The 14,920-nt window shown below is 40.1% G+C and overlaps 1 protein-coding gene across 6 annotated transcripts in view; it reads right to left on the reverse strand.

Annotated features, from left to right (window-relative positions):
- Positions 1-14,920, reverse strand: part of Zup1 (zinc finger containing ubiquitin peptidase 1) — a 30,150-nt gene continuing 15,230 nt past the window's right edge. For 4 of the 6 annotated variants that reach the window (NM_001008308.1, XM_039098589.2, XM_039098590.2 and 1 more), the window contains 5 exons: positions 11,565-11,753; positions 11,232-11,397; positions 9,429-9,580; positions 8,549-8,769; positions 1-218 (listed from right to left, as the gene is read on the reverse strand). In NM_001008308.1, the coding sequence (NP_001008309.1) occupies positions 171-218; positions 8,549-8,769; positions 9,429-9,580; positions 11,232-11,397; positions 11,565-11,753 (776 nt within the window). In that variant the 3' untranslated portion in view covers positions 1-170. Of the gene's footprint in view, positions 219-8,548; positions 8,770-9,428; positions 9,581-11,231; positions 11,398-11,564; positions 14,407-14,920 lie in introns of those variants that run through there. The other 2 variants (XR_010060650.1, XM_039098591.2) reach the window with 2 other exon arrangements.

Consider the following 14,920-nt stretch of genomic DNA (forward strand, 5'->3'; position numbering starts at 1 on the left):
TAATGTAAACAAGGAATTTATTCAACTGATTACCAGACAACGAAATGCTAAGGAGTACAACAGGCATTTATAACTTAAATAATTTATCACCGACTTCAGTGAAGTCAAATTCTTCAACTGTATCAGAGTTCAATATCGGAAACAAAAAGGATAATTACAAAATATCTGGGTCAAGGAATCTTCTCCGCTGTAAACACTTGAGAAGCTTGTTTCCTGGCCTTGAAAAAGAATTGAGAAGACAAAAGGCTATGAATTACAATCTAGAAATTAACTAATTATTGCATATTATCACTTTACAATATTTAATATCATTTATTGTTCTCTCTCTCTCTTTCTCTCTGTGTGTGTGTGTGTGTGTGTGTGTGTGTGCGTGCGCATACATATGCCATGACACATGGGAGCTCAGAGCACGAGTGTGGAGTCGGTTCTCTTTCTGCCGTGTGGATGCTAACGATAAGTACCTTTGACTGCTGAGCCGTCTTGTCAACCATGCATCTCATTTTAACGTGTAAAATAAAACCCAGATGTTTTCCCAACATAACAATGAAAATTCCTAGTGAAAATTATGACCTAAAACTTAAAAAAAATTAGTAAAATATATTTTAAAAGTAGCATCATAAAAAAATTCTAGATAAAGACAGAAAAGAATGAAACAAAATATGTGTCAATGGACTATGTCAAATGTAAAAATGCTGGCTCACAAGGAATGGGAGATGGGAAGGGAGCAAGACATACCAGGAACCAAAGAAGCAGCTAAAAGAAAGACAGAGCAAAGAACCTTTTGAAAACTTGAGTACCTCATTAGTGCCCTAAACATGTCCCTTAAAAATCATTTAATCCTACTACTTGGGAGGCAGAGGCCGATGGATCTCTATGAGTTCAAGGCCAGCCTGGTCTACATAGTGAGTTCCAGGTAACCAGAGCTACAGAGTGAGATCCTGTCTCCAATGAATGAATGAATGAATGAACGAACGAATGAATAATGTCCTTATTTGTTATGAGTCTGTAGTTCAGCTGCCCCCTTCCCTGACTGAAGAGCTCCTCATAGTTGGCTTTGGGGTGAGGAGAGTCAGTTTTCTTTAAGGATGTGGCTCCTGGTGGACTGAGCATGCTCCAGGGGCTGCCTCGTCTCACACCCAGGAGTATATGAATGGCACACACTGGACTCCATGGGTTATAAGAAAAAGAAAAAAAAGACATGATTGGGGTACAGTGGGAGTTGATGGGGGAGGAGTTACGGGGACTAGAAGTAAAAACACATGATCAAAATATATTGTAGGAAATTATTACTGTTTTTATATTTCCGAAGTTTGGTTTACAAACTAAAACATATTAACCTAAGCTGACTAAACAAATTTTGGTTGAATCAAGTTCAAAGTATTGGGATAACACAATGAAAAATTAAGACTGCAGTGAGGGAAATTAACAACCATTATCAAATGTGAAAAGGAGCTGGGCATGGTATTCAATACCAAAAGTCTAGTACTTGGGAGGCTGCGGGAAGAGAAGGAATCCATGGCTAACCTTGGCTACACAGTTCAAGACCAGCTGGGCCACACGAGACCTTGTCTCAAAAGTTAAAAAAAAATTTTTTTTTTAAAAGTAAAACAGGGTGTAACAGAAAAGGCTCAGCTGGCTTACGAATGCTGTCCTTACAAGGATGTATGAGTGGCTTCCAGCACCCACCCGGGCAGCTCACCTGACCTACAGCTCTAGCTACAGGGGCTGCGGCAGCATCAGAAGGAAACCACCCTCGTGGATGCACACAGGGATACACAGAAATACAAAAATAAGATTTTTAAAATTGAGAATATGGCTAATAGCTATGTATTTATTTTTTAATTAATCTTCATTAGAAGATATTTATTCCTTCACTAGAAAGTGTTTAAAGGGGCTGGGGATTTAGCTCAGTGGTAGAGCGCTTACCTAGGAAGCGCAAGGCCCCGGGTTCGGTCCCCAGCTCCGAAAAAAAGAACCAAAAAAAAAAAAAAAAAAAAGAAAGTGTTTAAAAATCCAGACAGGGTCTGGAACAAACAGTAACTAAATGTATTCATGGCAACCATATGACAGTTTGAGGAATAAAAGAAATTGCAAATTCCAACCACTCTGTACATGGTTATTAAAATGGGGACAGTGAATGGTTCAGTGGGAAAAGGCATTTCCTGCCAAGCCTGATGAAGCGAGGTTAAGCCCTGGGACTCATATGGTAAAAGGAAGAGAAACAACTTCTGAATTCTGTCCTCTGACCTACACATACACAAAAGAAAAATCTTTTAAAAATTTAATAACGCAGGCCATGGTGGTCCACACCTTTAATCTCAGCACTTGGGAAGCAGAGGCAGGCTGATCTTTGATTTTTTTTCAACACGCCTGGTTAACATAATGAGTTCTAGTTTACAGGGATGCATTGTAAAACCTGTCTCAAAAATTTTTTTTCTTTTGGAAAAATAATCAGAACTAAGAGTGGGTTGACAGGGGTGGAAGAAAGGCAGAGAAGAGCAGAGGTAGTGAAAACAATCAGAATGTGTTATACGCATGTACGGAGTATTAAAAGAAAAGAATAAGTTAATAAAACTTACTAAAAATATCTAAGCTAGGGCTGGAGAGATGCCTCAGTTCCTTCAGGAGGCACCAGCGGGGCAGAGATCTGGATGGAGCTGCCTGAACTGCGGGTCTGACTCTGCTGCTCTACTCAGTATGATCATCCCCACAAGACTGTAGAGTGACGTAGCTGAAGGGCCCAAGTGAGGACGCCTCAGGCCCTCTTGGGGGGAAGTAGAAAGCAACCACGGTGGGGAGGGAGAGAGGGACAGGGTAGGGAAAGGGGCTGGGGGTTGGGGGAGAGGGGAACATCATCTGGTATTGGGTGGGAGAAAAGGACTAAAGCCCCAAGGGCCAGCAGAAAGAATGGAAACAGGCAACCTTGGGAGGAAGGAGGTTGGGAGGACCCTCTAGAATGTACCAGAAATCTAGGAAGTGAGAGACTCTCAGGACTCAAAGAGGGGGACCTTAGATAAAATGCCCTACAAGTGGGGAGAGGGAACTTACTGAACCCACCTCCAGCAGAAAGACAGGGCATCAAGTGAGGGGTGGGGTTGCTATCCCACAGTCAAAGCTCTGACCCACAATTCTTCCTGTCTGAAAGAACTGCAGTGATGGAAATGGACAGGAACCTGAGGAAAAGAAGGTCAAGCTACAGGCCCAAAGTGGGGTCCAGCTCAAGGGGAGGCCCCAAGACCTGACACCATTACTGAGGCTATGAGTTGCTCACAAAAAGGGACCTATCATGACTGCCCTCCAAGAGACCCAACAAGCAGCTGAAAGAGTTAGATGCAGATATGTGCACCAACCAATGAACAGAAGCTGCTGACCTCTTGGGTTGAATTAGGGAAAAGCTAAAGAAACCTGAGGAGGAGGGCAACCCTGTAGGAGGACCAGCAGTCTCTAACCTGGACCCCCGAGATCTCTCAGACACTGAATCACCAACGTGGCAGCATACACCAGCTGAGATGAGGCCTCCAACACATACACAGCAGAGGATTCTTGGGTTTGGGTTCAGTCAGACAAGATGCACTACCCCACAAGAGACTGGATTCCCCAGGAAGGTTAGAGGTCTGGTGGGGTGGATAGGGTGGGGACATCCTTGTGGAGACATGGGGGAGGAGTATGGGATGTGAAACTGTTGGGGGGGGGGTTGTGGACTGGGAAGGGAATAAAATGTGAAGTGTAAAAATAAATAAAAAAAGAGCGATGTTGTGTACACTGATGTGTGTAAAGTGCTTTAAATAGCTATAATTCTTTTTTTTTTTTTTTTGGTTCTTTTTTTTCGGAGCTGGGGACCGAACCAAGGGCCTTGCGCTTCCTAGGCAAGCGCTCTACCACTGACCTAAATCCCCAACCCCAATAGCTATAATTCTTAAAGGCACAGCTACTGTCTAACACTCCCCCTCACAACAAAGGAACGATGTCAAAAGTAGAGAAAAAACGGTTTAGTATTCTTATAGCAAAGGTGACCCACTTTCCAAAGTGGAAACATTAAAGTCAATCAACCCTTTGTTCACTCAGAACCCATGATGACATCTGATCATCACTGTATTCTCAAAAGTTACTGTGCACTGGTAAGCAAGCATCAGAACACTCAACAATGATTAAAATGAACCCTAACTTCATCTGGCCAGACTGATAACAGGATTGAAAAGCCAGAAATGGAAGATTAAAGGCATTATAGAAAAATCTTTAAAGCATAACTGAATAGAATAGCCTAGTAAACTACCCTTGCTTTTCTATTCCAAGTTGAGAAGCTGTAGCGAGTTCCCATTCACACACTGGTTCTTTCCCCCAATTCTGTTATTTCCCATGTCCCTCTCAGGTATTCTGTTTCATCTTTTAGGGAAACAAATATGAGGCACTCAAACAGTCCTTTTTATTTTCTCATACATCTCCAGACCTTGAGCTGGACAAGTGCTCAATGGTCCTGAGGGCGCAGTGCTCTGGAGAGGGCCCAGCAGCTTAATATATATTTCCATGGGATGCAATGCCCTTTCAAGCTTCTGTGACCAGAGCAGTCACATGCACAATCCCAAATACAGACACACACAAATACATACAATTAAAAGAGAAAATCAAAAAGATAGATAAACCCTTAGCCAGACTAACCAGAGGGCACAGAGAGACAGTATCCAAATTAACAAAATCATAAATGAAAAGGGAGTCATAACAACAGAAACTGAGGAAATTCAAAAAATTATCAGATCCTACTACAAAAGTCTATACTCAACAAAACTGGAAAATCCGATGAAATGGACAATTTTCTAGAAAGATATCAGGTACCAAAGTTAAATCAGGATCAGATAAACCATCTAAACAATCCCAAAACCCCTAAATAGAAGCAGTCATTAAAAGTCTCCCAAACAAAAGAATCACAGGACCATGATGGGTCTAGTGCAGAATTCTATCAGACCTTCATAGAAGACCTAATACCAATACTCTTCAAACTATTTCACAAAATAGAAACAGAAGGAGCACTATCCAATTCATTCTTTGAAGCCACAATTATGCTTATACCTAAACCACACAAAGACCCTATAAAGAAAGAGAACTTCAGACCAATTTCCCTCATGAATATCGATGCAAAATTAAAATAATCATTCACCATGATCAGGTAGGCTTCATCCCAGGGATGCAGGGATGGTTCAATATACGGAAACTCATAATGCAATCCACTATATAAACAAACTCAAGTTAAAAAAACCACATGATCATCTCACCGAGAAAGCATTTGACAAAATTCAACACCTTCATGATAAAAGTCTTAGAAAGATCAGAAATTCAAGGCCCATACATAAATATTGTAAAAGGAATATACGGCAAACCAGTATCCAACATCAAACTAGATGGAGAGAAACTTGAAGCAATCCCACTAAAATCAGAGACTAGACAAGGCTGCCCACTCTCTTCCTACACATTCAATATAGTACTCGAAGTCGTAGCCAGAGCAATCAGACAACAAAAAGAAGTCAAGGGATACAAATTGGAAAAGAAGTCAAAATATCACTATTTGCAGATGATATGATAGTATACTTAACTGACCCCAAAAATTCCGCCAGAGAACTACTACAGCTGATAAACACCTTCAGCAAAGTGGCTGGATATAAAATTAACTCAAATAAATCAGTAGCCTTCTTCTACTCAAAGGATAAACAGGCTCAGAAAGAAATTAGGGAAAAGACACCCTTCACAATAGTCACAAATGACATAAAATATCTTGGTGTGACTCTAACCAAGCAAGTGAAAGATCTGTACGACAAGAACTTCAAGTCTCTGAAGAAAGAAATCAGAAGATCTCAGAAGATGGAAGGACCTCCCATGCTCATGGATTGGCAGGAATAATATAGTAAAAATGGCCATCTTGCTGAAAGCAATCTACAGATTCAGTGCAATCCCTATCAAAATTTCAACTCAATTCTTCACAGAGTTAGAAAGATCAATTTTCAAATTCATTTGGAATAACAAAAAACCCAGGATAGTGAAAACTATCCTCAAAAAATAAAAGAGCTTCTGGGGGAATCACCATCCCTGACCTCAAGCAGTATTATAGAGCAATAGTGATAAAAACTAGATGGTATTGGTACAGAGACAGGCAGGTAGATCAGTGGAATAGAATTGAAGACCCAGAACTGAACCCACACACTCATTTGATCTTTGACAAAAGAGCTAAAACCATCCAATGGTTTTCAACAAACGGTGCTGGTTCAACTGGAGGTGAACATGTAGAAGAATGCAGATCGATCCATTCTTATCACCCTGTACAAAGCTTAAGTCCAAGTGGATCAAGGACCTCCACATCAAACCAGACACACTCAAACTAATAGAAGAAAAAGTGGGGAAGAGACTCAAACACATAGACGCAGGAGAAAATTTCCTGAACAGAAGACCAATGGCTTATGCTCTAAGATCAAGAACCAACAAATGGGACCTCATAAAATTGCAAAACTTCTTTTAGGCAAAGGACACTATCAATAGGACAAAACAGAAACCAATAGGTTGGGAAAAGATCTTTACCAATCACACATCCAATAGATTGCTAATATCTAAAATATACAAAGAACTCAAGAGAATCAAATAATCTTAATTAAAAAAATGGGGTACAGAGATAAACAAAGAATTCTCAACTGAGGAATATCAAATGGCTGAGAAACACCTCAAGAAATGTTCAACATCTTTAGTCATCAGGGAAATGCAAATCAAAACAACCCTGAGATTCCACCTCACACCAGTCAGAATGGCTAAGATCAAAAACTCAGATGACAGCAGATGCTGGCGAGGATGTGGAGAAAGAGAACACTCCTCCATTGTTGGTGGGATTGCAGACTGGTACAACCATTCTGGAAATCAGTCTGGAGGTTCCTCAGAAAATTAGACATAATATTACCTGAGGACCCAGCTATACCTCTCCTGGGCATATACCCAAATGATGCTCTAACATATAACAAGGACACGTGCTCCACTATGTTGGTCGCAGCCTTATTTATAATAGCCAGAAGCTGGAAAGAACCCAGATGCCCTTCAATAGAGGAATGGATACAGAAAATGTGGTACATCTACACAATGGAATATTACTCAGCTATCAAAAACAACGACTTTATGAAATCCGTAGGCAAATGGTTGGAACTGGAAAATATCATCCTGAGTGAAGCAACCCAGTCACAAAAAATATACATAGTATGCGCTCACTGATAAGTGGATATTAGCCCAAAAGCTTGGAATACGTAAGAAAATTCACAGATCATATGAAGCTTATGAAGAAGGAAGAGCAAAATGTAGACGCCCCATTCCTTCTTAGAAGAGAGAACAAAATTCTCAGGGAGGAAATACAGGGAAAAGAGTGGAGCAGGGACTGAAGGAAAGGCCATCCAGAGATTGTCCCACCTGGGGATCCATCCCACATGCTACCACCAAACCCAGACACTATTGCTGATGCCAAGAAGTACTTGCTGACAGGAGCCAGATACGGGTGTCTCCTGAGAAGCTCTGCCAGAGCCCTACTGATACAGAAGAGGATGCTTGCAGCTAAGCAATGAACTGAACAAGGGGACCGCAATGGAGAAGTTAGAGAAAAGACTGAAGGAGCTGAAGGGGTTTGCAACCCCTTAGAAAGAACAATATCAACCAACCAGACCCTACCAGAGCTCTCAGGGACTAAACCACCAACCACTGAGTACACATGGGGGGACCCATGACTCCAGTTGCATGTGTAGCAGAGGACAGCATTGTCCAGCATCAATAGGAGGAAAAGCCCTTGGTCCTGTGAAGGCTCGTTTCCCCAGTGTAGGGGAATGGTGTAGGGGATGGCATGGCACTGAGGTGGGAGTGAGTGTGTGGAAATGGGATCATCCTCAGAGAAACAGGAGGAGGGGTAAGGGGGTATGGGAGAGGGAGGAAAAGGAGATAACATTTAAAATGTAAACACATAAAATATCCAAGAAAAATAAAATTTAAAAAAAGATGAGCTCAATAAGGAAAAAAAAAATTAAAACGTTAGATTGCGGGGCCTTATGTACTTCTAGGCTTGGTGTGCTAGGACATAGCTACAGCTTGTAACCTCAGTGGAGGTCTGCTAATACCTAGAAATTCCTCAGGAAATTGGAACTCATCACTTACCTACAAAGGCTAAAGGCAAGAGTTATTCTAGAACTGAGCATAACTAGAAGGCCAAAGCATAAAATATAGCTTCAGAATCTCATTTTAATAAGACCCATGAGTTAGGCTATGAACTGTTTTTATAACCATGTTATTGTTTTTACCATTCAGTATGGATTTAAATTATAAAATCAAATTTTTTTATGAAGATGAGTTAAAACAACTAAAAGGCGTTTAAGTACCATCTAACTTTAAAAATGTGTATTCCAGAAATTCAGTGATATTAAAGACAACTGTATTTGTCATCTCATGAAATAGAATGAATTGTGAGGAGATAAAAAAAAAGACAACAGTGATTTTTAACTAAACATTTTAAACTCCTTCACTCAATATAGAGAGAGATACTTACAGCTCTCTCCTCTGGGGACAGGATACCCTCCACTGCTACTATCTGGTACTGCTTATGCTTCAGATTTCCCACACATTTCCGGAGCTGCCTGAGACTACCAGCCTCCATGTCTTGCTTTAACAGCTTCTGCATTTCTCGAGAAGGACATCCAGGATCAAATATTAGCAAACATAATGTTCGGTTTTTTCTCTCTTCAATCCCAACAACTGTTCGACTGTGACCTATTTAACACATAAATAACAGTTAAAATGTCACATCTATACACAGAAATTACTGTATATACATTCAACTTCTCTACGTGGCTTCTGTGTGTTTAACGTGCACATGCACACGCACATGCGCGCGCACACACGCACACACACACACACACACACACACACACACACACACACACACACACACACACACATTCAGTTTCTTTTTTTTTTTTTGGTTCTTTTTTTCGGAGCTGGGGACTGAACCCAGGGCCTTGCCCTTGCTAGGCAAGCGCTCTACCACTGAGCTAAATCCCCAACCCCACATATTCACTTTCTAATAAGTGCAGTCTGAAGATATACCATAGTGACAGGTGGAAAAGACTGGAAGAGGATAGGGATGAACAAACAGAGCAGTGAAACTGAGCGCAGGAGGCCCCGGGATGCTGGCGTCCCAAAGAGGGACCAGAATGAAAAGTAGCTCTGATAATCAGCACAACACTTCCCACCTGTCCGTAAGCAGGAGTCATCTGCTATCTTAAAAATACCAGGGGTTGGGGATTTAGCTCAGTGGTAGAGCGCTTGCCTAGGAAGTGCAAGGCCCTGGGTTCGGTCCCCAGCTCCAAAAAAAAGAAAAAAGAAAAAAAGAAAAAAAAATACCACAGTTGTGTATGTGAGCTACTAACCCTGATGCTGGAGATAGACAGGAGGTTTGGATGTACACACGACCTTTGGCGCCCCTTCCGTCTCTGAGGAATAATAGTTCAGTATCCACTCGAATAAGCGAGGGTGTGTGCCTGAAGGACCAGTTGACTTGTGAAAATCAATAATGCGGCACCTGAACAATTGACAAGGCAGATTATTTAGTGAATATTTTACAAATTTTTACATAAATGTAATTATTCTAATAAAAAATCTAGAACAAATTTGTGTTTCTATTACTTCCGTATGAAGAAAAAAAGTAAATATAAATTTTTACTTTAATTTAGAGATCATTTTGTGGGGAAAGTAATTATTCAAATCACCATAGTAATTCAAATTATTCAAATCATTTGTAATAAGACTGACAAATGAGCTAAAAGTTACAAAGATTTCATAACATAAAAAGTATCCCTGAATAGCAAATAGACCATGCTTGACTTTTAAAACTCATAAGCAATAACCTGGGACACTATCACCTTTACTCTAATGTCGCTAGCCCTGATGATAAATAGAAGCTCATGGTTCTGCTGACGAGATGGTTCGGCGGGTAATGGTGTTTGCTGTGCAAGCATGGTGACCTGAGTTCAATCCCTGGAACCCACATCACAAATTTGTCTTCTGCCCTCCACACACTCACTCACACAGTAATAAAAAGTTAGCTGCTTAGAGAAATAGCTTGGTAGCTAAAAGCACATGCTACTGTTGCAAAAGACCCTCATCCAGTCAGACTTGGCTGACAACTCCAGCTCCGGGAGATCCTAAGTCACCTGCACTCGTATCCACAGACATGCAGCTAGATACAACTCAAAAATATAAAATAGTGTTAAAGAAAACTGACTTCTTGCAGGACTGTTCTGTACTCAGCAAATTTATGACAGTGTAAACAGAAAGACAGATCAAAAAAGTCAATCAGTAAGTTTTGTAAATCTTTACTTAAAAGAAAAGATTCTGCATTCTGGTTTTAATCCTCAGTGTAAGTCATTAGTACTAGTGAAAACTATTCTAAATCTTTTCTTCCAGAAAGAAAGGAAGAAAGGAAGAAAGAAAGGAAGAAAGAAAGAAAGAAAGAAAGAAGGGAAGGAAGAAAGCAAGAAAGAGAAAGAAAAAAGGAAGAAAGAAATTCTGAATATGTTCAATTTTCTTCAATTGCATAGTGAAGAGCATAGGAAAACATGTGGAAATTCACATTTCTACACCCATGTCTCTCCTAGTTGGCCCCAGACTATGGTGGAGTCATCTTGAATAAATGAGACTGTTAAGGTAAGCTCACTCATGTGTTACTCCAAAACTATTTTAAAGTATAACCAAAAGCATCTAGTATTTTGACTATTATAAACTTCTGCCCATCCTTGTCTCTCACAGTAATGAGATATACAAACTATTCTAAATGTTACAGTTCTGCTGTAGTTTGAATGTGAAATGCCCCTGATGCTCACGTTACACTTGGTGACTAGCAGTGCTATCTGGGAAGGTTAGGAAAGCAGGAGAAGCCCCTGCTGGCGGGAGCAGGTCCCTGGAGGCAGGTCCTGAACCTTTTCAGCAGGCTTCCATTTCCTACTGAGGCGCTGACTGCCCAGGCTGTGACTGACAGCCAGTCTCCTGCGTCCTGCCACTGTGCGTCCCTGTTTCCCACCATAATGGAAACTGTAAGTCAAAACAAACCCTTCCCCACTGCTTTTGTCAGCATGAAAACATAGCTAAGACAGTTGCTAACTTCAGTCACACTGAACTTAATGCTGGTAACTTGAAGGAACACAGAAATGTCGCTGTAGTCCACAAGTACATACTTGACTTTCAGTGAGGTCAGAAGTGTATAGATCTCACATGCTCCAATCCAGGCCTTGGTCCCCTGCAACTTGTTATTAAGTTGAGAGGCCCCCTGAGGATCAAAACCTTCATTCCACGCATCTTCAATCATGGACTGAATTTTTGGAATACAAGGAACTGACATACCTGAAATTATGTAAGCAAATAAGTCACAAGGCCAGGTACTAATACACTGAACAATAATCTAATGTAACCACAGACTCTACTAGACTAACCCACATGAATGTCTAAGACACTTGTTCCTAATACCTTCTGCATATCGTGAACTCAGATAGCAAGAGTGCTTTACGTACCTTTCAAGCAGTCACTGTACACTTCATTCTGCAGTAATGATGAAAGCAGCATCTGGAAATTTCTATAACCGCAACCCCAACCTTTGTCCCCAAAAGATGAATGAAAGTGATCCACCACTGTAGACAGCCACACACACCTTACATCTGTGGCAATGTTCTGATAATACCTGTGGAGGGCTTCAATAATTCCTAAAATAGAAGATTCGAAACACTTCATTAGAAATCGGACATTAGAAATTAGACATTGACTTGTCATCATTAAATGGCTTTTTATATATCTAACACTGGCCTCAAGGACCAAAGAAAAACCTTCGTGACTCAGCTTTAATTTACCTCTCACTGCTACAATCTTAACTCATACACTGTCCCCACAACCCAAGTTTCCTACGCTAAAATAGTACCCCCTGCATTGAAGCTTTCTCCGTCTTTAGCCCTTCAACTGCAAATCCTGACACACAAGTCAGCTTGCAGAACGATACTCTTTTGTCTCTCCAGCTCTTCCACACACTGCTAGAGCTTGCTCAGTCTCCGTCAGCCTGCTTCCACCTGAAGGACAGTAGCTCCTGACAGCCCACAGGGCTTCATGTTACTCTACAGCCTATTGCAATGTGGCCTCCACCTGACCTTTCAGCATGCTTCTTGACAGAAAATTGTTTGTGAGCCAAAAACCAAATTATGCCTATGGGCTTTAACTTAATGTCAGTATTACACTTTGTATACATAACAGGATAGTGAGTTCTAAGCCATAAAAACATAAATGTGGCAACATCCCTGGAAAATGGCACTGGACTAAATGCTAGAATTTGGTTAAGACAAGTTTCATATGATTCTTCCTTTTATAATATTCTTCAATTTAGAATCCTAAGAATCATTTAAGAACAAACATCATCGTTAACTACCTTTTTCTGACTATCAAGAATAGACACTGCACTTAATGTGTTTTTATGTCCCTTACTTATCTAGTCACATTTTGTCATACGAGGACAGTAGAGGGTTTTTGTTTTCTTTTTTTTTTTTTCCTTTTGGTTCTTTTTTTCTGAGCTGGGGACCGAACCCAGGGCCTTGCGTTTCCTAGGTAAGTGCTCTACCACTGAGCTAAATCCCCAGCCCCGGTTTTTGTTTTTTTTAAAAACTCTGAAGCTACCCACGTCAGTGAAGTGATGTCTGTTATGTAGTTCATGCTTTCTCATAGTATGTGGCACGAACAAAGAAAAGTCATTATATGTATTTTATTTGAATGAAATAAAAAAAATATGTCTTTAGGGAGACAGATAAAAGACAAAAAACAAACATGTAACCAATAACTATGGACATATCCATTACCATAAAAAGCAGAAATTAGTTGTAAATTAAGAAAAAACCAAGTAAGGTCCACATGGGAGAAAAGGAGCAATGGAAACGACTTGTTCCTGAAGTGACATTGAGAGTCTAAGTTCACACACAGATCAAGCACCTGGGAACAGAACGACGAATGTCAACTTGGATGAGATCAAGACTTAAGACAGTCGTGTAAGGACAGGGAACCCTGTAAGTGGTATGTATTTGAGTAGACTCTGCCATGTTACATGTAAGGCAGGAAACCTCATTTCCTGGCAACCTTCATCTTAGCAATAACACAACTACATTAAAGAAAGTTTTTCTTAGAAGTATTTTTAATTCCTAAATTTCCTTAGATGTTTTCTAAATAAGCTACCTATTGTTAAATTATATGTTACTGTTTAAAATACAAGGCTATAAATATAAAAAGGGGTGTTATGTGGATATCCTAATAGACACCTGTATAATTAGCAAAAACATTAACATCTTTGCCACATAGCTGGTGAGATGGCTCAGCAGAAAGAGACATTGGCTACTTTTGCAAAGGACATGAGTTCAGTTCCATACTGGGCAGCTCAAAACCGACACAAACTCTAGGGCATCAGATACCTCTGCAGAAGGAGAACAAACTTAATTAATGGTGTCAGAAAAAAAAAACTATACTAGTCATGTGTAAATGCATACAAATATGACACTGTTATAAATAAGGACAAAACCCTGATCCCTTCTTTCCTTCCAATCTCAGCCCTGCTCTGACCCCATAAACAAAGAAATCAGGTAAATTAAAAATAAAAACACGGGGACCCAGGTTCTAGTCCCAGAACACACTCAGCGGTTAAAAAGAACTCTAAGTCCAGCTCTAAGTCCAGCTCTACAGTATCTGATGCCCAAGTCTGGCCTCCGTGGGCATCAAGCGTGTAAACAGGGCACACATATACACAGGTGAAAATCTAAAACAGCATACTAAGGAATCACCAAGAAATGCACATTTGTGATCTTTGAAAAAAACCCTTCCATCCAAAACACACACAATAAAGACAAAAATCGAGAGGTCTGCTGTGTGTGGTGGCTTATAGACATAAGGCTGCGGCAGAGGTCTGCTGAGACTCTGAAGACAGCGAGGGCTAACCAATCAATTCCAGGTCAACCTGTGCTACCAGGTTTCAAAGTTCCCTCCAAAAAACATGAGATGTTTAGAAAATAAATTCAAATTTAAAACTTTAATCTAAAGATACCATGCACAGGTCTGGTATAGTAGTGCATGGCTTTAAAACATAGCACTTGAGAGGCAGAGGTATGCAGATCTCTGTGAGTTTAAGACCAGCTTAATCTACAAAAGATCATGTCGCTAAAAAAAAAAGTGTGTGTGTATTTATACGATTAAATATTCATTTATACCTTGGATCTGGAGTTACAGACTGTAGTGAGCTACCAGGTGGGTGCTGGGAATTAAACCTGGGCTCCCTCCAAGAGCAACGAGTGCTTTAAACCACTTAGCCACCTTTCCATCCCTGTACGATCATAGCTTAAAAAAAAAAAAAAGATCTAGTCATAAGAATCCAACTGTTTCCACATAAACTGTATTATTACCCTAACAGAGATACAAAAACATAGTTGGAAAAAAACAAGACAAGCAAACAAATAAAACAATAACCAGAAAAAAATGGCATACCATCTTGAATAAGTTAGATCTGATTATTAATAATGGCTAGTTCTATAGCTGGCCAACCATGCAAGTCCTAAGAATATTAAATACACTCTGAGTGTCAAGTACTCCAAATGTTCACTTGGGCCTGAAGAAACACTGTGTATAAAGCTTTTAGAATTCAAAATAAAATAAGTAATGGGGTGGCCATTATATACATGAGGCTATTGAACATTTCAATTGTAGTGTTTCCAGTTGAAATGTCCTGTAAAGTTTAAAATAATAACAGATTTGTAAGATTATACAAAGAATATAAAATACTCCAATTAATAGTTCTTGTGAGGGGAACATAACTACTCTTGATACCGCCAACTTTAGACACTGCGTTTAAATT

Source organism: Rattus norvegicus, chromosome 20 (assembly GCF_036323735.1).
Source record: "Rattus norvegicus strain BN/NHsdMcwi chromosome 20, GRCr8, whole genome shotgun sequence".
Classification (NCBI taxonomy): domain Eukaryota; kingdom Metazoa; phylum Chordata; class Mammalia; order Rodentia; family Muridae; genus Rattus; species Rattus norvegicus.